We start from the raw sequence: 23,901 nt of genomic DNA, 5'->3' as shown, positions 1-23,901 counted from the left end.
GTTTAGGAGGTCTGGAGGACTTGATCTATGTCCTGAACCCAGTGGATAAACAGTCTTATGAAAGCTGTTGCTGAACTCTTCCATTTATATGTCAACCTGGTTTGCATGGAGCTGCTAAATGAATTGGCTAAGGCTGAACCTTGGCTAGTGAGGACACCTCACTCCTGCCTGATCCCAACTACTTATGGTTCAAAGAATTCCCAAGTAGATACAACATGCAAACTGAGTTATACAGTAGAATGCATGCAAACATCTGTGTATTAAGATTGCTACCCCCACTTAATTAAGTCTTTATATTTTCAGTTGAGTTAAAGAGTATTATGAATGTTTATTTGCCATAGGACAAAGCAAGTATATGTGAGGCTTTTCTTAATAAGTTCAGGGAAGCGTGTGTTATCTCTTCATCAAGTAACAGCAAACCATTTCTATTTTATAACTTTTCTCCAGCTTTTTGGGATTAAACATTTATTTCAAAAGGAAAAGCAGTTCTCAAAATTTTCAGTGATTCTGTGGACTTAAGAATATTTAGGGGAACCTTTTCAGTTTAATTCAATTTTGACCATTTCCTCCCAGGATGGATATTTGACATAGAAGTCACAAACAGATGAAAATAGATTTTTGTACCTTATTTAGTGATCCTATTCATGTGACAAGAAAACCAGTTATCTGTCTCCCACTAACCATATGGATAAAAATGTTGCCAGTGTAATTGCAAGTATGGGTTAAATAGAAGCTGTTTGTACTGAAATGTATAGCATAAATAAATTAAAATCAATGAGCTCCTTATTCTAAAATTGTGTCATTATAGGGGAGAAAAGCTGTTTGAGGAAATGAAAGTTCTGGTGTTCGTATTAGTTATTTGATAAGACCTTTAAATTGCAAAATCAAAGGGATATTTAGCCCTTTGATTAGTTAAAAACATTTTAAAATGATATGCATTGGATTCAAGACAAGTATCTATCTATCTATCTATCTATCTATCTATCTATCTGTCTATTTAATGTTCCACCTTTTTCCCTTTGTGGAACTTGAAGGCAGCTACCTGTGGTTTCCTGGTGGGCTCCCCTCCAAGCTCAGGCCAGCCCTGCTTAGCTTTAACATGGTGGATGCCTTATGTGTCTTCAAACCATACTCATAAGAAGAAGGCAAATGAAAGCTGGGTTCCCTCCCCCCTCCTCTTTCCACCAGCCCTTAAAACCTTGAAAATTCTCCCAGTTGAATGCTCCCTACCCAACTTTCTTCATCCCAACCCTTAAGTGAACATTTTCGGCCAGTTCTACTGGCTAGCAGAGGAATAGCTAATCTATCCACCCTTTCCTACAAATTCCTATCAGGATCCAATCCATTATTTCAGCAATACTTACAGTCGCCCTGACAGCTAGGTTTATATTTTCCTCATGTCTCAGATTGAAGCCTGAGAGGTCAGTGTTTGCCTTAGGCCACCTAGTGTGTCAGTGAATAAAATCTGCAGCTGGGCTACAATCTATTGCTATAACAAATAAACTGATGATCACATTTGACTGCTTTGTTTCGTCACTGTCTTCTGGCAACTTGTTCTCTAATTATGGACTCCTGCTGTAACACCATTTGTAATTACTGTAGCTAGAGTGTTGAGGTCTTAAAGTTTATTTGTCAAAAATTCAGGCAGAATTAATGATAGAGGAAGCATTGTGTAATAATTCAATTATTTTAAACATGTATGAATTTAACTTAAACTTTTTAAAATCAAAACAGTGGATTTTATGTTTAGCTAGCTCCATTACAGTTTGGAGATATAAGCAAAAAAGCAACTTCTTCTTTTTTACCATTAACAAAAATGAAGTGTTTTGGTAGGGTGACCAGGAGTCTGACCCCTACTGGACCCTAATTGGTCCAGGTATTTTGTTCTTAAGGCCTTTATATGAACATAACAAATTATGCTGTGAGTCTTTTAATGAACCTTTTCCATAAATAGTGTCTTATTTTTATGCTGTTTTTCCTAGAGAGCAGTAGTCATTTACTGGGGAGCAGGATGAAGTAATTGTAAAACTCATCTAAAGGAGTATCAAAATTTTCATTAAGTTAACTTTCAAATTTGCAAAACTGAATTTGTGTCTGCAGAGATCATATGCCTCTTCTTCACAGCAAAAATGTTATAAAATAAAAATAAAGAGTTGAAAAAGACATTAATACCATTGCTTCTTTGCAAATCAATGTACACAGAATCAACTCCTTACTTCTTAAGTGATAAGTTTCAAAAAAAATGAACAGAAAAAGATTGTTGGGAGTGGAATAGATTTGCACAGCGAGCCAAGTGTGAGGGTGCAACCAGTAAAAATGAAAGTGAACCGTTTTGAACAGAATACTGCACAAGTGTTTGGATTCTTTTGTGTATAGCCTGAGGTTTATCGTATTGTTCTTTCTCTGGAGGAGAAAACCTATAATGGCAGTCAGCCATGAAAAAGACCCAGTTTGGAAATATTTTTTTAAAAATTCCTCTACCTAGGGGTAAGGGAGGCACACATGCAAATTATGTAGAAATCCATGATTTAAATCTAGTCTTACTGACCAGTGATTTAAATCAATTTGATTTAAATCAAATCTATACTTGAGAATGGCCAGCAGAATAGTAAAGGCAGGTCAGTGTAGGCAAGTGTAAAGTAATGCACGTTGGAGCAAAAAAAAAAAGAATCCCAACTTCAGGTATAAATTGATGTGATCTGTGCTAGCAGTGACTGACGAGAGATTTTGAGGCTGTGGTGGGCAACTTGAAGAAAATGAATCTTGAAGAAAGATCATGTGTGGCTGCTGTGAAAAAGGCAAACTCCATGTTAGACAGAATTTGGAAAAGAATTGAAAATAGAACTGCTAATATCATCCAGCTTTTCTACCAATTTGTGGTGATACCACACTTCGCACACTGTGTGCAGTTCTGATCACTCTGCCTAAAATGAATATTGTAGAGTTGGAAGAAGTGCAGAAAAGAGCAACTAAAATGCTGAAGGGACTGGAACAGTTCTCTTATGAGGAAAAGTTCTAACATATGAGATAGTTTACTTTAGAAAAAGGATGAGTAAGGAATACATGATAGAGGTGTACAGAATTATGCAGTGAGTAGAGGAAATGGATAGGGAGACATTTTCCTCCCTCTCCCATAATACTAGAGCCCGGGGTCATCCTGTGAAGCTGATTGGTGGGAGATTCAAGACCTTCACACAAGGGATTCACTTCCATGAAATGTAGAGATGGCTATCAGTTTAGATGGCTTTAAAAGGGGATTAGATACATTCATGGAAGAGAAGACTATCAGCATTGCTAGTCCTGATGGCTTTATGTTAACTGTACTATAAGAGTGAATGTGCTTATGAATGCCAGTTTCTGGAGAACTTGGGCAGAGGGTACTGTTGCACTCATGTGCTGTTTTTGTGGTCCTGTGGGCATTTGCTTTTGGGATTCTATGTATGTGAACAGCACTTTGGATAGCTAGACTCTGGCTGATCCAGCATGGCCTTCTTATGGATTTAACTTAATTTACTGTCTGCTGGAAACATAGTCTCTATCAAATCATCTGTTAAATATTACTAAAGTGGTGCAATTGCCAAGGTAAATAAATGCAAAGCAAGTTATCCTGAATAATAGACTCTAACTTGGGGCAAATCAGTGGAGTTCACAAAAAGACTAGTGATGCAGATTTTCTGGGAAAAAAATCCAATATAACTTAGGTTAATTTGTTAATTTTAGGTTAGTGTTGTTTGCATAGGAAGATTTTCAGTTTGTATCAGAAAAATGTTCTAATATTCTGTAGCAGGATGGACCACATTGACCTACAACTTGTAGGCCAAAACTTTTGGAGAGCCATAAGTTGCATCATCCTTCACCATTGGATATGCTGGCTAGAGCTGATGGAAGCTGTAGATCAAAAAATGTGGATGACCACAAATTGTCCATTTCTGCCTTATAGAAATGGGCAATATAGCATGTTTATTTTATTGGCATTGGTAAACAACACTTTAAAAAAAAGTATTCTATTAATTTTTTCGGGTCTTAATTTACCATGAGTATTTTACCTGAAATATTTAAAGAAAAAATAATACACACAAAATGTAATTTCAATGTTAAATTATGTAGAATTTTATTGGATATTTGTAAAAATGTAAAGACAATACTGTTGATATTGCTGAAGAAAAAGGTAGTTTTAGTAGTTAATTTTAGCAACCCCAAAGATTAAATCACCCTTTTTCAAAGAATTATAAATAACCAGAAGTTGTAAAGTCAGTACTCTGATTGCAATCTTCTTCTCTGTACCATCAAAACAGCTTACCCAAAGAATGAACTTGGTCACTGCTGAAATGAGTAACTAACAGGTAAATTTCTGCAATTTGTCATATTCATCTTCAGCTTTGCCGATGCATCAGTGTGTCATTGGTCCAGGAAGCCATTTGTGCTTTGTCACTGTAAATTCTCTGAAATTGCTCTTATTCTTTAATTTGAACAGCTTCTCTGTCCAATGAGAATCAGCTTCCTGTGGTACCCATCTGCCTGACTACTTAATCCCCGCTGCTCCTATTTTCTTGTTTGCATCTCTCCAGTGTTGCTTGAATGTACCTCTGATCATCACCATGAGGAATAACTTGTGCTTTCTGATCCATAGTCTTCATTCTGTCACAGTTTAGACTAGACTATTTGTCAGTCCTTATCTGGCAAATGTCATATCTGTCTGCTGTGTGAGCTTCCACAACAAATAGGATACAAAGTAACTGAGCATATGCAAAGAGGCAGATATTAGCATGTTGCTGTTGTTTTAGCCCAGAAGAATGAAGTCGTCTTAAGTTTGATCATTGTTGCTGGCATTTGGAAGAGAAGCAATTTCTGCATTTTAACAAAAATGGATCACTGTTTGCTTTGGGAGGAACATTGTATGCTGTGTTCTGGGATGGAGGCTGAGAGGCTAGAGTGCTTGAGAGAGCTGGCTTTGCCTTGCCTCAGTCCAGCTGGATTCTTTCATCCCTTAACCAATTGGATTAGATGAGCAGAGTAGACAGATTGATGAATCTCTCTCTTCTGGGCCACTCTCTTTGAATGCACAGACCCTCCACAAAGCCATAGTGTTTCTGACCTGATCATTCACCTACTATCTTCTTGTACTGTATATTCTTATGATGTATTTGAGAATATGCTTTAAACCAAGCTGCAGATCTCTATAGCCCCATGTTAACCACTAGTTAATTTCAACTGCATTCTTAAAAAATAAAACGTACCTACTTCTGATTACAAAATAATTAAATTACAGTTGACTTCACTGATCATGGGCACTGTGTCTCCCTCATGGCCATCTCCTGGTTATTCTCTGTAGTAACCTCTATGACAAGATTGGGAAATCTGACACTTTAGATGAACTACAACTCCCACCTGCCCTATCCAGCTTAGCTAATCATGAAGGATCATAGGAGTAGTAGATACAAGCATCTCGAAGGTTATGAACTGCACCCACATATGTTATATCACAGGTGTTGCTGTTATTTACACTTGACGCTGCTTCATTAGGTAGGATTCTTAGCTGAGAGATGAATAAAAGAGAGCTTTTCCCAAACACAAAGAAAGAGATGCCTTATGGGGTCTCAGGGATGTTTCACTTTGCAGTGACAGCCTATCACCACACATTCGGGTATGTGGGCAGTAGTTAATGGAACGGTTTAAGCTCTGTTAATGATGATTGCTTTCCCCTTCTTGACTAATTCAGCAGCCAGACAAAGCTATGCATTTTCTGACAGCACATGAGTTGTCAAAAGCTGGAGTCTTTCCTATATGTTATACTGTGCTGTTAGGTGCACCCAGTACAGTTCTGATAGTATTCTAGTACAGTATGATAGTATTCATAAAAGGTATGTCCTCTGTGGTTCTCTCATCCCAGCCTAGCTACATTTTCACCTCCTAGCATCATACAGAGAAAAATGGCAGTGCATACAAAAAATGATTATTTGCTAAACTAAGAGCTGCTTCATGGTGAAAGTGTTGCCAGAAAATATGCATAATAATTTGTGATAATGCATAGTATGGGGGACAATAAAAGAAGTTATATCATCTCTTCTCCTCCAGCAACCTGCCCTTAGAGAGTTAGTACAATAATTCTGATCAGTGAGTGCTGAAGTTTCTGAGTATCCTTCCTTAATGGTACTATCACTTTCATTAGATTGATAGTTGAAGGGATTAAAATGAACACAGTTTCTCAGTACTGTAATATCTTCTGATGCCTGTCTTCTAACAAGAAAGGTGAAGGTTCTGGTCTTGTCAGCCTTGTCAACTGCCATTAGAACTTCTCAAGAATCTCAGACTTTTCTATTCACTTTCCTGAATTGTTGCTGTCAAAACTAGGACAGAAGCTTTTCCAGTTTGCTTTGATCATTAACAGGACAGATACTTCCTGCCTTTTTCACTATTACAGTTACAGTTATACTCATCTGGTAACAGAGGCATAAAGTATCTGTAATGAAGAGATGTAGCATGCTGTGCTTAGTCTGGCAAGAACATATTTTGCAGAACTTCCATTACTATAACTATTTTGAAACCTAAACTGATCTTCAGAAATCCAGTATACCAGCCAATTGCTTTAAGTGCTATATCCACAGACTTCTGGAAAATATTGCCTTTCCTCTCTTGGCATCATTCCTTGAGTGTAGAAATCTACTGAGCAAGTTTACGTACACTAATAACTGCTTTAGTTTGAAAACTTCCAGAAATGTTACCATCTTAGGGTGCTTCCAGATGAGGCTTTTATCATACATAAAAGCATGAAATGGAGAGGAAGAGAACTGTGTAAAGCATCTTGGGTTTCTTGGGAGAGAAGAAAAGTTGTGTCACAAATATAATGCAGCAACAATAATATTACTATGTGTTAAATGTGAGTCTTGTAATTGTTTTCCACAGTAAGGGACTCATTCAAATACAGGAAGGGCAGTGAGAATTTTCCATTGCTGTAGCACAGGATTCCATCCAAGATATCTTTTTTAAATTTTTGACTATAGTGCATTTTTGGTGTAGCTCTGTGCAAGCACACACACAAGCAATCTTCTTGAAACAATGGCTATGGAAATGCACTCATGTAAAGCCTGTTACTGGATGGGTTATGAGTGTACATGGCCAAAGGTGTGAAGATTAATTATATCTGAGTTTGTAACACTCTTGAAAAAGGGAAAGAAAGTTGTTGAATGGGTGTTGCCAAGCATGAAGAAGAGAAAGGTCTTTAGGAAAGTTAGCACTAACAAGTGATGATGTGCTCAAGTTAGGCCTGAGATGGGCTCACAATAACAAGAGGAGATGTGGAAAGGAGGTTGTCTAAAACTCAGAAATACCCCCATCTATTTATAGTGCTTTGTGTGCTTTATTCCTTTTGCTGAAATATCCCTTTCCTGTGCCCTTAAATCTTCCAAAATATTTGGACAAGTGAAGCACATTAAGCTTCTGAGCCAGCAGCAGAGAAAAGAATGTCTGTTTATAAAGGGGTTTTTGTGGACCTTCACCTTTGGTGTGATGAGAAGTGGCCAAACTGTGCTTAATCTGGACAAAATAATAAGCAGTAAAGGTAGGAAACAGGCTCACCAGCTATTCTTTCTGAGTTCATCTGAATGTGGCAGGACTCTGGGGTGTCTTACTTGTGTGTGTGCGTGTGTGTGCACACATGCACATGCACGGTCAAGCCAAATGCTGTGGCAAAACAGGATAGCTTCTTTGGCCAAGGGTTCTAGTAGATTGAAAAAGTGCATATTTGTCACTAGCTTCCCCCTGCACTTCTACAGATGCTGGAAGTGTGGGATTGCTTGCCTGTTTGGGGACTGGGGGTGGGGCTGTGTCAGGGGAGGAAGCACTTGGCTTCCCTTCTAGAGAAATCGTGTCCAAATGGTTAGTTGTGGCTGCAACTGCAGCAACAGTGGATGAACAGCTCTGCAACCCCTCCCTTGTTTTCCTCCTCGCTGCTGCTGCTTGACAGTGATATTGGGGAGAGGGGATAATGGAGTGAGAGTTGCAGGAGAACACTCCGCTTTACTTGCAAGCAGGATCATCCTACAGTTATGCTGGCTGGCACTAGCGAGAGGAGGTGCTTATGCACCAGTTTTCCTAGTAGGAGGCTGGGTGGGAAAATGACTCCCCAGCTTGCCCCATGTGTCGTCTCCTTCCCAATTCCTAAGTGGGGCTTGAGGAGGAGGAGACACATGGGTAGGCAGCAGCTCCAAGGCCTAGTCAAAGCTGTCTTCCAAAGCCCCACCCACAACTTGGGGGGGGTGCATGCAGCAGGCATTGGCTTGTCTCTACCACATGCTGTGGTGCCCATGGGAACTGTGCCAGCTGAGGATGACACTGCAGCTGGGGCCAGCACATTTGGCTTGGCCTCCTCCAAAGGTTATGCAGGCAGATGTGTCCACTTCAGTCTGTAGCCATGATGGCAGACGTGTGTGTTCAGCTGGCTCTATCTGGGAGGAGGTCCAGCTGAGCACTCTCTTTCACTGTGGTGCCCCTGTCCATGTTCCTGCCATTGCTGGGAGTGAAGGATTGCTCATGAACAATCCTGTTTTCCTGGTAGTGACAGAAGTGCAAGGTGAGGAAGCAGAGGACTAATTGGACACTTTCAGCAACTGTCACCCCTGCTTCCCTCAGCACTGCTGCACTATCACTGAGATACCACTGGGCTGGATGAGAGGATAGACACTGCTTCAGGATTCCCTCTGTGCCTGATTGTTAGTCAAACTCAGAGGGGTCCCCAGGGAACTTTAAGTCCAAAAGGTTATATAGACACCTGATATTCAAATGTCATTTGAATCTACCCAGTGTCTCTTCTTTAAACTATGAATGTGTTTAATCACAAAATGGAACCTTTTATTTTCAGCCTGCCTTGAGCCTTTTTGCATATATGCACCTTTGATCAATTTGGCAGTGGGTCTATCCTTGTTTATATGCCCTAAAGTACCAGGGTAATCTTCTTTGTTAACCTTGTAAAGTCTTCTTCCTTGGATCCCACCAAACTTTCTTGAATGTTTTTCACTGCCAGTATCATGAACGTAGAGTCTGCTCTGCTGTGGAACAGTCTGCTAACATGCATTCATGGGCTGTGCTATTCTTAAATCACAATTACAGTCTTTTCCCCTAAAGATATATCTACATCATGGTTTGCAATTGAAATTGCTTTGGGTTATATCAATAGTTTGTAAACCTGTTATTGAAGGTGATGGTAAATGAGAAGCTACTACATATACATTACTCTTAAAGGAGAAATGTGCAAAGTTATAAAATATTTAGAGAGTGCTTTTCTCAGACTCCTGAGTGTAGATAGCACAGCCATACTGCAAGTATACAGGAAGCTGATTTTTCATTAACTGAATGACCCCACAGTTTACAGTTCTTCAATGCATGTGCCTTGAAATTGGGCACTATACATGATCTAAATCCCAGACTGTGAATTGATGTATCTTGCACCTTGCCTCAGTAAATGAAATGATATTGCTACTATTCTTAATTACTTACTTCAGTATGTAAACTTGTGTAGCCTGCAATAGTTCGGCATAGTATGAATAGAATATAATTTCCCTGAGTGCTTCTTACTGTGCTCAGTGTAAAATGAGATTCTGTACGTATGCAAGATGTGTGTTTAGGTATTGTCATTTTTGCCTGGGTCCTCAGTGCCTGTCATCACTCAAGCAGCTGAACATAGACTCCCAAACTGTGGGGTTTTTTAAAAAAAAAAAGCTCAAGGTATCTGTTATTTCATGGGAAGTTTGGAGAGGAAAATAATCCACAGCATTTAAAATATGTTTCTTTGTTTTTATCATAGCTGTGATAGTAAGAAAAGCTAGTTTGCATTCAGTGTTGAAGTTTAAAACTGATCAAACAAGATTGCTAACATTTTGAGTCGAAAAGAACTTTTCTCCTAAATATTCTCTTAAGACAAGCTGTAAATATCAATGCAGTCCTAAACTGTGTGGAGTGAAATTTAGCCATTGTTGTGCTTAAGTATTTGAGCAACCACCTAGCGTATGTCATCTGCAACTCAGAATAATACTGCTAAACTGCAAGTTCTAACTGTCTCACCCAATTGTGAGAAAACTAGTATATTGCTTAGAGTTCTTAATTTCTAACATTTGTACTTTGTTCCAGTTGTTGCAAGAGAAGCTTAATTATACTGCTGAATAACATTTGTTTAGTTATGCACTCTCCACCCTAGAACAGGAAGAATTATGGAAGTTTGCCTTTGGACCAAATTCTGCCAGCAACAACAAATCACTAGCAGTTGTAAATGAGAATAGTTCATTCTATAACACTTATGCCATAATTTTTATTGGTGGCTGGAAGTTACACAAACACACACACACTTTGTCTATAGGCATTAATCTATAATGAAAAAAATTCCACCTGAATCAGATTCTGTTGCTGTTAGTCGTGAAGTCGTGTCTGACCCATCGCGACCCCATGGCCACATTCCTCCAGGCCTTCCTGTCCTCCACCATCCCCCAGAGTCCACTTAAGCTCACCCCAACTGCTTCAGTGAGTCCATCTAGCTACCTCATCCTCTGCCATCCCCTTCTTTTGCCATCTATTGTTCCCAGCATTAGGCTTTTCTCCAGGGAGTCCTTCCTTCTCATTAGGTGGCCAAAGTAGTTGAGTTTCATTTTCAGGATCTGGCCTTCTAAAGATCAGTCAGGGTTGATCTCCTCTAGGACTGACCAGTTTGATTGCCTTGCGGTCCAAGGTACTCACAGGAGTCTCCTCCAGCACCACAATTCAAAGGCCTCAATCCTTCTGCGCTCAGCCTTCCTTATGATCCACCTTTCACAGCCATACATTGCAACTGGGAAAACCATAGCCTTGACTATACACCCTTTTGTTGGCAGGGGGATGTCTCTGCTTTTTAGTATGCTGTCTAGATTTGCCATATCTTTCCTCCCCACGAGTGTCTTTTAATTTCTTGGCTGCAGTCCCTGTCTGTGGTGATCTTGGAGCCCAGGAAAATAAAATTTGTCACTACCTCCATTTCTTCCCCATCTATTTGCCAGGAAGTGAGAGGACCGGATGCCATGATCTTAGTTTTCTTAATGTTGAGTTTCAAGCCAACTTTTGCACTGTCCTCCTTCATCTGCATCAAGAGGCTCGTTAGTTCCTCTTCACTTTCTGCCATGAGAGTGGTATCATCTGCATATCTGAGGTGGTTGATATTTCTCCCAGCAATCTTAATTCCAACTCGTGATTCATCTAGCCCCGCCTTTCTCATGATGTGCTCTGCATATAAGTTAAATAGGCAGGGTGACAGTATACAGCCTTGCTGAACTCCTTTCTCAATTTTGAACCAATCAGTGGTTCTGTGTCCAGTTCTCACTGTTGCTTCTTGACCCGCATATAGGTTTCTCAAGAGACAAATAAGATGGTCTGGTACTCCCCTCTCTTTAAGAACTCGCCACAGTTGGTTGTGATCCACACAATCAAAGGCTTTAGCATAGTCAATGAAGCAGAAGTAGATGTTTTTCTGGAACTCCCTAGCTTTCTCCAAGATCCAGTGTATGTTAGCAATTTGATCTCTAGTTCCTCTGCCTCTTTGAAATCCTGCCTGTACTTCTGGTAGTTCTCGGTCCACATACTGCTGGAGCCTAGCTTGTAGGATTTTGAGCATAACTTTGGTAGCATGTGAAATGAGTGCAATGGTGTGGTAGTTTGGACATTCTTTGGCATTGCCCTTCTTTGGCAATGTAAACTGACCTTTTCCACTCTTGTGGCCACTGTTGAGTTTTCCAAATTTGCTGGCATATTGAGTGTAGCACTTTTACTGCATCGTCTTTTAAGATATTGAATAGCTCAGCTGGAATACTGTTATCTCCACTAGCTTTGTTGTTGCTCAGACTTCCTAAGGCCCATTTGACTTCAAATTCCAGGATGTCTGGCTCGAGGTCAGTGACCACCCCATCGTGGTTATCAGGGACGTTAAGCTCTTTCTTCTATAGTTCTTCTGTGTAATCTTGCCACCTCTTCTTAATCTCTTCTGCCTCTGTTAGGTCCCTGTCATTTTGGTCCTTTATCATGCCCATCTTTGCATGAAATGTTCCCCTCATATCTCCAATTTTCTTGAAGAGATCTCTGGTCCTCCCTATTCTATTGTTTTCTTCTATTTCTTTGCACTGTTCATTTAAGAAGGCATCTCTTCTAGCTATTCTCTGGAATTCTGCATTCACTTGGGTATATCTTTCTCTTTTTCCCTTGCCGTTCACTTCCCTTCTTTCCTCAGCTATTTGTAAAGCTTCCTCAGACAGCCATTTTGCTTTCTTGCATTTCTTTTTCTTTGGGATGGTTTTAGTTGCTGCCTCTTGTACAATGTTGCGAACCTTCGTCCATAGTTCTTCAGGCACTCTGTCTATCAGATCTAATTCCTTAAATCTATTTGTCACCCCTACTGTATATTCATCAGGGATATGAGTTAGGTCATACCTGAATGGCCTAGTGCTTTTCCCTACTTTCTTCAATTTAAGCCTAAATTTTGCAACGAGAAGCTCATCATCAGAGCCACAGTCATCTCCTGGTCTAGTTTTTACTGACTGTATAGAGCTTCTCCATCTTTGGCTGCAGAGCACATAGTCAATCTGATTTCTGTGTTGACCATCTGGTGATGTCCATGTGTAGAGTTGTCTCTTGGGTTGTTGGAAAAGAGTGTTTGTTATGACCATCGTATTCTCTTGACAAAATTCTACCAGCCTGTACCCTGCTTCATTTTGTACTCCAAGGCCAAACTTGCCTGTTATTCCAGTCATCTTTTGGCTTCCTACTTTAGCGTTCCAAACCCCCATAATGATAAGGACATCATTTTTGGGTGTTAATTCTAGAAGGTGTTGTAGGCCTTCATAGAACTGGTCAACTTCAGCCTCTTCAGCAACAGTGGTTGGGGCATAGACTTGGACTACTGTGATGTTGAATGGCTTGCCTTGGATTCGAACTGAGATCATTCTGTCATTTTGGAGATTGTATCCCAGTACTGCTTTTCCTACTCTTTTATTGACTATGAAGGTTACTCCATTTCTTCTGAGGGATTCTTGCCCGCAGTAGTATACCTGATGGTCATCTGAATTAAATTCCCCCATTCCTGTCCATTTTAGTTCACTGATTCCTAAGATGTCGATGTTCAGTCTTGTCATCTCTTGTTTGACCACATCCAGCTTGCCTTGATTCATGGATCTTACATTCCAGGTTCCTATGGAGTATAGATTTTTGCAGTATCGGACTTTCCTTTCACCACCAGATACATAGGCAACTGAGTGTCCTTTCAGCTTTGACCCAGTTGCTTCATTCTTTCTGGCGCTACTAGTACTAGCCCTCTGCTCTTCCCCAGTAGCATATTGGACACCTTCCGACCTGAGGGACTCATCTTCCAACATCATATCTTTTTGCCTTTTGGTAATTCTTTCACTGATTATAATTCTGTACACTTGCAGAAATACAAAAACAAAGCAAAAAAACACAACCAACCAGCCAAACAAACCCAATAAAGCGACACCATATTTAGTGAGGAGGAAAACCCTAAGGGTTTGAGGGTGTCCCAAAGCCCATCACTTGAGGTCTAACCACAGTCTTTGAGCATAGAATGCTAATTAATAGTACTGAGGAGAACTAAATAACTGATGGGAGTGGGAGGGAAATAGAATGTAGTATACTGAAAAAGCTATGATTGGCTAGGAGATAATGCAACAGAAATGTATTGCCAGTCTGAGGTAATTCAAGAATCTTTTGCTATTCCTTAGCCTTGGATTACACTATATTCCTGGTGTACACTATATACAGTGTACAATATATAGTGTACACTATATACACTATATACACTATAACAATTCCACAAAAATTGTTAAGTGTGCTGATTCTGAAGTATTGCTAACCTTACATTTGCTTGTACAGATTTCCTTATTTATGCTATTATTGTTTAGTCTTTATTTTGTTTTTATTTTCCCCATATTTATTGGCATTTAAAGCCTTTCACTTCATTTAAAGCTGACAATTCAACTTTGTACACTGGGATCCTATTTAATACTTTTGCCTCCATCTTTAGGTCTCAGTTTGGTGATAGAGGACAAGAAAGCTAGAAATATGAGTTTATGAGATGAAACCAGTGATCATGATCAAATACATCCCTCAAGAACTGTAGGCAGAAAGTTGCTCTGGGTTTTCAGTTTATTTCAGTTAAGAATTGAATGTTAAGTCTTTGCTGACCTGTACTTGTTAAAGGGGAACTCTCCCACCTGACAGTAATCCCCTCACTGTTAAACACATCCTGGGGAATTAATGAGATGTGGCCCCGACAGGAGAAAAATTATTTATGTATAGAATTGAAACTCTGAAATCACTGCTTGGAATATATCAAATTTGATACAAAAAATATTTTCCACATTCTTCTTTGTTAATAATTGAAGTTAAATTTTAAAGGCTGCAATCATCTGCATATATATTTTTAAGCAAGTCTCATTGAATGAGGTGGGGCATACTAGCCTGGTTTGCTTGAACACCAGGACCCCCTGTGTCAAATAAGCCATGATGGGTTGTCATGCACGTGGGGCGCAAATTTCCTCTGCAAGTGCCCACTATCATAGGTTCTTATGTCATCTGAATCTGGTGAGGTTCTCCCCACAACCCAACAGCATCCCATGGGTTCTGGGTGGTTTGCTGACCATCAAGCCCTTCTTCCTGGATTTGGACAACAAGAGAAGCTGTGCCAATGAGGGCAATTCAGCACTTTAGGTATTGGACCTGATTCACACAACACAGCAACTCAAGATGGCTTGTTATGATGCCTGAACCCAGTGTAGTTTTCTTAGGATTATTGTGAAGAACTGCAATACCACCTTGCAAGAGTGGTAAAATGTCTGACCTCTGCTTGTAGTGCCCTTTGCCCCCACCCCTTTTCCGAATCTTCTTTCCTGGAACTCAGCACTCCTTGACAGCCACTGACTTTTCGTGTGAACTGAGTTAGTGCAGTTATGTGTGACTGACTTATTTCTGGGTATGCATTTTCTTTGCTTCTGCTCTGAAGATAGGGCATATTCCTGTTAGTACGAGTGCTTTGTAAAGCTGCTGGTGGTGGTGGTGACAGTCTCATCACACCAGGAGTATAGACTTATTGTGCTGCCAAGACCCTGGGGATATATGCTGAGAGTGGGAAGGATGTTGAAGGGTGAAACAAACCATGGCAAACTGCTAAGTACTTATCATTTGTTGGCAGTAGCGTGGCTTAGAAAGCAATTAACCAACCCACAATGGCGTGTTTTCAGTGTGACTTATTGTGATATGCAAACTGGACCTCTCTTCTGTAACTAGGCTTCATAAGTAAGGTGTTTCTGCTTCCACACATTCTGAAACAAGCAATATATAGACTGAAGGGATCTTTTCATTTTACTATTTAAAGATTTCAGTGGAGACAAAAGAGGAAGAACAGTGTAGTACATTTTGAAACAGCAGGAAAAGGGATTGTTTGTCACTTGAAATCTGCTGTAGCCCCCAAAGACTACAGCAATGTAGTAGTCTCAAAAATGAATTAACACAGAAAAGCTTATAATTACACAGAAAGATTATCAAAATGTTGAAAAAGTGTAGGAATACAAATGATTATTATAAAGTTACTTTGAGATAAGTGCTGATCCTGAGCTGCTCTGTGACTTACAAATAATACAATATATTGAATATTATCTATCTATCCAGCAGAGGATCTTGTACTGAAATCCACAGCATCCGTAAGTCAGTAAATGTAATTCAATCTGATGATGCTGTGGCAAGAAAGGTTGTGAACTACAGTAAATCTTGATCTGACAAGCTGAAGCTTAGGATGGAAGTTACTAAACAAAAAAATGATTTTGTAAAATATAAGTGTACATTTGCCATAGAATAGGCATTGCTTGCAGAACAAATCCCTCCTCCCCTGTGCACCTCAAATCTGTGGTGTAAGGTTGAGAGATCCTTTGGAACAGGTCTAGAGATGTGAAGAAGGATGACTAGGAACATGAAATCCTTTCCTTTAAATGGATGTTGACCCATGTATAATAAATTGTATGGTACATGTAAAGATCAGACTTGGGGTCTAAGTTTATTCTTGCCAGTAAACAATTTTAGAGGGTATCCTAAAATTTTATGTTTTCATTCTAGCCTTTTCAAAAAAGAAGCGGGAAGTAAAAATAAACATGTTCACTAACTAATTACTTGTCTTACATGAGCTATGGGGTTGTGATACATATAAACATGAAGCAATCCACAATATCCTCAGTTTGTATATCCTCTTTTTCATATAATTATTATATTCTGTATTAGTATTTTTCTTTCAAGCTCAGATCTAAATACTTAATAATTTCAGACAATGTCCAAATCAGACATTAATAAAATTCATACTGGAATATAAATAGGGCAATAAATATTGTTAAAAGAAGAATGTCCAATGGGCATAACAATAGCAAGTAGTGCAAGGTATGAAACAAAAGGACCTCAAAAGCAAGAAAAAGGATGGATGAGCTTTTCTAGATCCACTAATAAGAAAAGGAGAAGGAGAGTAAAAGATTTTTCTATGTTAGTGGGGACACTTTTACAAAGATGTCATTAATTTGTACACCAAAGTTTCCTGAAATTGTTGCATGACAGCTAGTGATGGTATATGGAAGATAATATTCTTAGTTGAGATTTTTACTTGTACTTTGTTTTGGTAGAAAGTGTGTAGCTGGTACTACAGTGATATGAAAACGATGGTTTAGTTATGTCACACTTGAAAGGGGAGAAAACTGGATCTGTAGAACACAATTATTCAGTAGTCTAATTGCACACTTTAAAGAAGAAATAAATATCTTCAAAACATGATTTAACTAACTGCTTGATAACCTCTGTAATCCCAAAACAGTTAATCTCTTACTTTTGTAAAATAACTTAAATCCTAGAGAGGAGGTTTAAAGCTACAGGAGCTACAAAGTGTTGTAGTCATATATAAAATGCAGATGGGAAAGAATGACAGGGTTCCAATATCATGTTAACACAGGGGGAATTTCCCTTTTCCTCTTCTCATTGCAGTTCCCTGCCAAATCTGCTCTAGGTGGTTCCCCAATATAGCCAGGGCAGGCCCAATCCTATGCATGTTCCTTTGGAAGTATTGAATTCAGTGGAATTTATACTCAAGTAAACATAAGATTGCAGTTTTACTTTTTGTTTTAGTTTAGCATTTGATAATTAGACTATAATATGGGAAATGTGATTAAGCAGTATTGCATTGGGTTTGCAATATTTCTTATGTTTAAGATTATTTGGGGTAGTTTTTCTTGAAGCATACATTTACAGTAAGTTTATGTTATTACTGTTAAAAAGACATAAATGGAAACCTGCTTGAGAAAGCCAAATTGTCTCTTCAGAAGAAAATCAGTCCATTCTCTAAAAAGAATTGTTTTTCAAATATCAAATGAAAGCATAAACCCAATCCTGTTTTTTTAAAGGTGAACAGCATGTTCTCTTATGAAGAATACCTTCTTCAAATGCAATAGTAGCATTTGAATAGCAATCTTATTTATTTTACTTAGCCCTTTTATTAAGTTTTGTAAGTGTAGCTACTGGATTACTGCTGGCCAGGAAAAATATTCTTGTGCATTGATTTGATTTTTCTTTCAAGGCATTTGAGAGAGAAGACAGCAATAGGAGTAACATCTAAAGGGTTCTATGGGCTGGAAGATGAGAAGGGAACAGCTTGTACTTCAACAAGGCGTCGTTCTACACCACGCAGTTTAGCAGGCTTGACCACAGGCGTGTTTGAATCCATAATGGTTCAGGTTCTGAGACAGGAAGAGCAACTGAGAGCAAAAGAAGAAAAGAGGTAAAAGGCAAAAGTGGATTGTTTTTAGCTATTTCCACCTTCCCATCCCTGAACTTTGCTCCTCTGGAATGTCACTTGCCCATCACTCTGGCTCAAAATAGACTTTTCAAGCTTGGGATCTCTACCTAGTTAAACAACAGTTGTAGGTATTCTGATATACATGCAATGGTATCGTCTGTTGTCAAATTTATTTTTTATTCAAAATGTATTTTTAAAGTGGTTAAATGTTTGAAACATGTTTTAATTGTAATGCCTTGGGAAATAGTTTTAGCTTTGATAACCTACAATAAAAGGATCTGGTGTTTCTGTTCTCTCTCTGCTCATCCATATTTTACTTCACATTTCATTCATGCATTTCTGTAAATGTTTGTAAAGTTTCATTTAATTAGTTAAAATTACAGTTGCATAGCAAAGCACCACATTACTGGGAGAGTGTTTTTATTCCTCATTATTATTTGATATGAACCTGCAGTTAAATTTTTTTGGCCAATTATGTTTAAGATATTGGTGATATATAAAAGAAGTTCCACCACTTGGGGAAAATGGAAGAAGAAATGGGAGAACCTGAAGTACTGAGAAAGCTACTGAATGGGTTGACTAACCTGCTTTGGAAAGCTACCATTAAACAAAATTAAACTTAATGAAGGGTTTGCTACTAACGCTGATATACATTTTTGGCATCTGATCATCTGACTTCGCTAGCATGCAAAAGTTCCCATATGATTCAGTTCTTTATAGTTGTTTCGATCTGGTGACCTGATGGGAAAATATTAAAGATGTTAACTTGTCAGAAGTGGAATAAATCCACTTCAACAATATTTATGTTGAAAATGTTTTGGTTTTTTTCCTTTTTTGGGGAAACTTTTATTTTGCATTTATATTTAATAACACTAAAAATTGACACTTATGATTAGTATCTGTGGAGGGAAAACCTAGAGAAATTTTGGTTATAAAACCAGTGTATTAGAACTCTACGCATAACAGTTTTCTGTTCCACTTACCAATTCCTGCGTCTTGTGAGGAACTTAACAGAATGACAAGGTCCTATAGCTGGCTAAATAATCTGCCAGCCCAGACTTTCTTCCTGTCTTTTTTCTTCCCACTTCCAAAGGCTGTGTACAGAGATCCAATGTGGTATAGTGGTTAAGAGCACAGAACTGGGACTCAGGCGATCAGTGTTCTGGTCCCCACTCAGCCATGGAGCCAGTCACAGACTCTCAGCCCAACCTACCTCACAGGGTTGGTATTGTACGGATAAGATGGAGAGCAGGAGGAGGAGAATGATGTAAGCTGCTTTGAGTTCTTTGTAAGAAAAAAGGCAGGATATACATCTAATAAATAATAATAAAATAATTTAAATGTTGTTGGAATTGGAAAGAGTAATGGAGGTCAAACTGATCAAATATTGAGAGTGAATAAAAAGCCTTTATATTGGTTTCTGTTGTTGATCAAGACCAGGGATGGGCAACTGTGGAAGAGCTAGGATTCATTTTTGATTCCTGGATACCTCCTGCCTGTGAATAGTGCTCCCAATGTATTTTAAAAAATAAAAATTGTAAGTTTGCCAACAAGAAGTGTTACAGGCTAGTCTGCAAACTAGCTAATTGGACCTTCCTGGTGGTCTATATAGTTATGGATGCCATTTCTTTCCTTTTTGAATTGTTGCACCAAATCTGGCAACAGGGGCTTCATGTGACACATAGATTGCCCAACTCTGATCTCGACATTGGTGTCTAGATTATGACTTCTGGGATGATACATCATTTGTGTGCTTAAAAGTTATGCAAGTAATTATTTCTTGCATGGATTTGCCTGTGCTTGTAGTTTATTTCAGAATCATAAATATAATGGTAGCCATACTCTGTACAGTGAAGCATCTTTGAGGCAGGTTATTCTCTACTGTATTTGGCTGAAAGTTTAGCTGTGTAGGGAGAATTCAGTTTGTACAAGGGCAGAACATTTCACATATTGGAACAGAGCTTTTTAATGCAGTTCTTTGAGGTCTCTGTGCATCACACACATGGGCTCTGCACCTGTGCAGTACCTTTTGTTGGGAAGATTTCCTAGCTAAGCTAAGTTTTGGTGGGAGCCCCACCCCATCTCCCTCTAGTATAAATAGGACGGACTCCTGTCATTTTCCCCAGTTCTTTTCTGACTGCTGTTTTGAGTGTCTTGAGATCTTAGCTCTTTCTCTTTTACCTACATTTTTACCTCAGATTTTTAAAACCTTCCAATTCCTAATTCTCTACCCAACTACTTAACCTACTTTCCTTCACATTTTTCATACAACTTTTACCCTTTTTCTTCAATAAAAAATTTTAAAAACCCTTCTACCATTACCTTTACCTTCATCTTGTCTTTTTTCTTACCTTTCTCCAATGGCTCTCATTGCAGCCTTTCAGAAACACTTCTGCTATTGCATAAAAATGCCTTCCTCTTGTTTTGCCTCAGCGAAGATCACCAAGTTGATTCTTGCTCCTGCTGCCTGGAAGAAGTCTTAACCAAGTTTCATCTTCTACAATTTGTGGCTTATTACATAGGAAAAAGGTTATAAATAATATAGTCCATTTTTAAAATGCCAGCTTTAAATCAATGGTTGTTTAGTTGGCTTGTATTACAGTCTAGAATTTAATTCTAATCCTAACCAGAGATCCTGGTTTGTATGGAATAAGTCAGGAATCATAGTAACTGAATTTTAGTTGTGTCTTGTTTCCGTTGCACAGGAGACAGAGAGGAGATGGGAAGGTGGGAGCTTGTAGCTATGCATCCACATATTGCTGAATCATAGTTTAATGTGAGTGAACCAGGTCTATATGATGAATTGAAAGATTTTCATTTAATTGCATATTTTTGGATAGTGCACTGCTGAGGGTACTGGAGAAAGTAGCTTTGGTTGTACAAGTGGTCATGGGTCAGTTAGCCATGTAAAATACTAAATTCTAATACAGGTCTAGAATTTGTAATTCCTGAAATCACCAAGTGAAATTAAAATTCAAACTTCAGCAAATGCAAAAGCCGTTTTAATGTTCAATATTTATCAGCTTTATTCTATTTGCCTTTTCATTTTTGTGTTATTAATAGGTCACCTTATCTATATTATATGGGAAAGAATTCAGAAGTATCAGTCCTATGTCATGAGGCCTAAACTTTTCCTCCTTGATGATTGATGGGTATGTGTTTGTCAATGATGTTCTTGTAATATCTTGGAAAGGGTTATAGTTGGTTTGAACATTTACTGCAAAGGGCATTCTAGAGATATGTGTGTTTGGCTCCCAATGTCAATCATGTTTTATCTTGGAAATAGTCCATATGGTCTTTGGTGACTAATAGTTTTTCACACCCTGGTGTCATTCAAATATGTTAGTTTATTACAAACATGGTCATACTATCCTGAGATTGTCGAAATTGTAGTCAAATACATTTGAAGGGCACCAGGGTAGGGATGCTGGATTAACCTAAGTATTGTCATTGAATATCATTTGAAGGATTGTCAATGTGCTTTCATAATTGCTGTCTAAAAAAATCTTAGGATTATTCTTTCTTTTCCTCACTTACGTTGAAGCAAGGGTTCATTGACATGATTGCTCTGTGCTTGCAGGCATGCAAGTTTGTATATGCATATTGATTGTGTGCACAGCAGTGGCATGCTAGCTTTTTTTATAGATCATCATGCAGACCACTGTATGGCTCAAGTTAAGATAGATTAGGATGAAAAGTAGGCTGGGAGCTAATTTTCAGGAAGTTTCTTGAAGTTTTCTCCTCCCCATTCCAACCTTGTGGCTTCATCCTTACATCTTCCTGAAACAAAAACAACCCCCCCCGTAAAAAAAAAAAAAAAAAAGGACTTTTGGAAGCAGTCTTTGACAGTCAGCAGTCAGCTGGCAGTAACAAAGGGCAGTCCTGACAAGTTTGTGAAAGTGCTCGTTTGTGCTTATGGAGCCAGATGGATCCTAACCTTTATGATGCCATTTGTGTACTTTAAGGAACATAATTCTGTCATTCTGACAAAGGAGAGCCAGTATGGCATAGTGGTGAGAATATTGAACTAGAGCTTGGGAAATCTGAGTTCTAGTTCCCACTCAGCCTTGAATCTCATTTGGATGACTTCAGTCCAGTCATGAACTCACAGCCAAATCCACCTCACAGAGTAGTTCTTATGAGGATAGAATTGAAAGGAGGAACCTTTTAAGTTGCTTTGGTTTTCTTGCAAGAAGAAAGGCTGGGCATAAGTGTAATGCAATAATCATAAGAAATCTACAAAGTTACTAATGTATAGGTTTTTTTATTTTTATGCCTGCAAACATATTCCTTATAAATTACACAAGGAATTGTCTGAAAGAGACAACTCTGTTCTAGTTCTGAAAATGCTTGTCTGCAATTCTTACTCCATATAGGTGAACTGTTCCTAGTGAATTTGTTTAGCAGCAGTATGTCAGTCTTCTTTTTTTAAGGTTTTAAAGTGTTTAGAACTACTACATGTTTAAATTGGAATCTTACAGGAATCTTTTAGTTTAGGAGAACTTATTATCAGACAGTAGAAGAGATGTGTGTTACCAAAAGAGAGATTCTCCCAGGGTTTTAGAATGCATTACAGTTTGGTTACCTATTTGGAAATCTCATTATACAGTGGTACCTTGGCTCACAAACTTAATCCATTCCACGACTCTGGTTGCGACCCAAATTGGTTGTGAGCCAAGTCAAATTTCCCCATAAGGTGCCATGTAAATAAGGTTAATCCATTGTTACCTTTTTATCACAAAAATTTGAAACAGTGACGAAGAAAACAAAGTAACAAAGAACAACAAAGCTTGTAGCCATCTCCTCCCCCCAAGCACGACCGCTATCGCACCTGTCTTCCCTACAGGAGTGCAATTGGGTTCTCACTTGTTCAGGGACGTGATCGCGATTGTCACCTGATGCGGAGTTCATGATCTGAGGCAATTTTTCTCTGAAATTTCTGTTCGCGACCCGATTTGGTCATGAACTGAGGCGTTCGTGAGCTGAGGTACCACTGTACTTTGTCAGATAAACCTGCAAAATTGAATAGAAAAATTATGCTATGGGATGTGAATATGTGAGCCAATGTTCTTTTATTTGATCATATGTAACAGCATAATTTGAATTATTCAAGTGCATAGTAGCATAATACTCAATTTTCTACTTAAATTTGCTCAACAATGGCTATGATCCAAAGGAAATGTATAGATACTTTGGCCCACATTGTGTTTTGTAGCTCTTCAGTCGTCAATGAAATGATTAGAGGCATGAAATGAGATTCCTAGAAAACATCTAATACGGAAAACTTTCCTATGCTCTGAATCCATTAGGTTCAGATTTAGTGTGGCTTTCATATTTAATAAACATAACTAAATGAATACTCTATGGTAACTATGTGTGTGTGTGTGTGTGTGTGTGTGCGCGCGCAAGTGATCTGGTTCATATATATCAAGAGCCACAATGTATTGTTAAGTGAATGAATCTGCTGAAGTGTCAGACCTGACCACTCACCCTCTTCGAAGTGTGAAGGTTTTGAGAAAACCAAGAAATTTATATTTTTCCTCAATTTTTAAAAAATCCCTGCAAAAAACTTGGGAAATTTTTTGGTGTGGGGGAATTCATTATCTCTCCTATTGCCCAACTTTTCGTGTTTTTCCCTGAAGTTTTCACATATCCTTTCTTTTCTCTTCTGTTTTGGGATGCATGCAAATGCTATTTTGGGATGCATTAATAGAAGTATTACTTCAAATCATGAGATGCAGTAGTTCCCTTATACTCCTCACTAGTCAGACCTCAACTGGAAATTGTACCCAGTTCTGGACACCAAGATTTAAGAAAAATTCAGAAAAAAATAGAAAGGTCCAGAGGAGGGCAACAGAAATGATCCAGGGTATAGAAACACTACCCTGTGAGGAGAGACTGAGAGAAATGGGCATGTTCAGCCTTGAGAAGAGAAGACTGAGGGGGGACATGATATCCCTCTATAAGTATCTCAAAGGCTGTCACAGAGAGGAAGGTCAAGATCTTTTCTTGCTGATACCAGAGAGTAGGATATGGAATAATCGATCTAAGTTGCAACA

At 38.6% G+C, this 23,901-nt stretch overlaps 1 protein-coding gene across 6 annotated transcripts in view; it reads left to right on the top strand.

Moving 5' to 3' along the window:
• Positions 1-23,901, top strand: part of KIAA2026 (KIAA2026 ortholog) — a 51,968-nt gene that overhangs the window by 6,922 nt on the left and 21,145 nt on the right. For 4 of the 6 annotated variants that reach the window (XM_044446198.1, XM_044446194.1, XM_044446195.1 and 1 more), the window contains exon 2: positions 17,624-17,824. The exons of 1 other annotated variant lie outside the window; for it this stretch is intronic. In XM_044446198.1, the coding sequence (XP_044302133.1) occupies positions 17,624-17,824 (201 nt within the window). Of the gene's footprint in view, positions 1-17,623; positions 17,825-20,905; positions 20,995-23,901 lie in introns of those variants that run through there. One more of the 6 variants, XM_044446197.1, reaches the window with a different exon arrangement.

Source organism: Varanus komodoensis, unplaced genomic scaffold (genome assembly GCF_004798865.1).
Source record: "Varanus komodoensis strain SLA01 unplaced genomic scaffold, ASM479886v1 scaffold5, whole genome shotgun sequence".
Lineage (NCBI taxonomy): Eukaryota > Metazoa > Chordata > Lepidosauria > Squamata > Varanidae > Varanus > Varanus komodoensis.
Note: the sequence above shows the minus strand (reverse complement) of the source record. Positions and strands in the feature narration are given on the sequence as shown.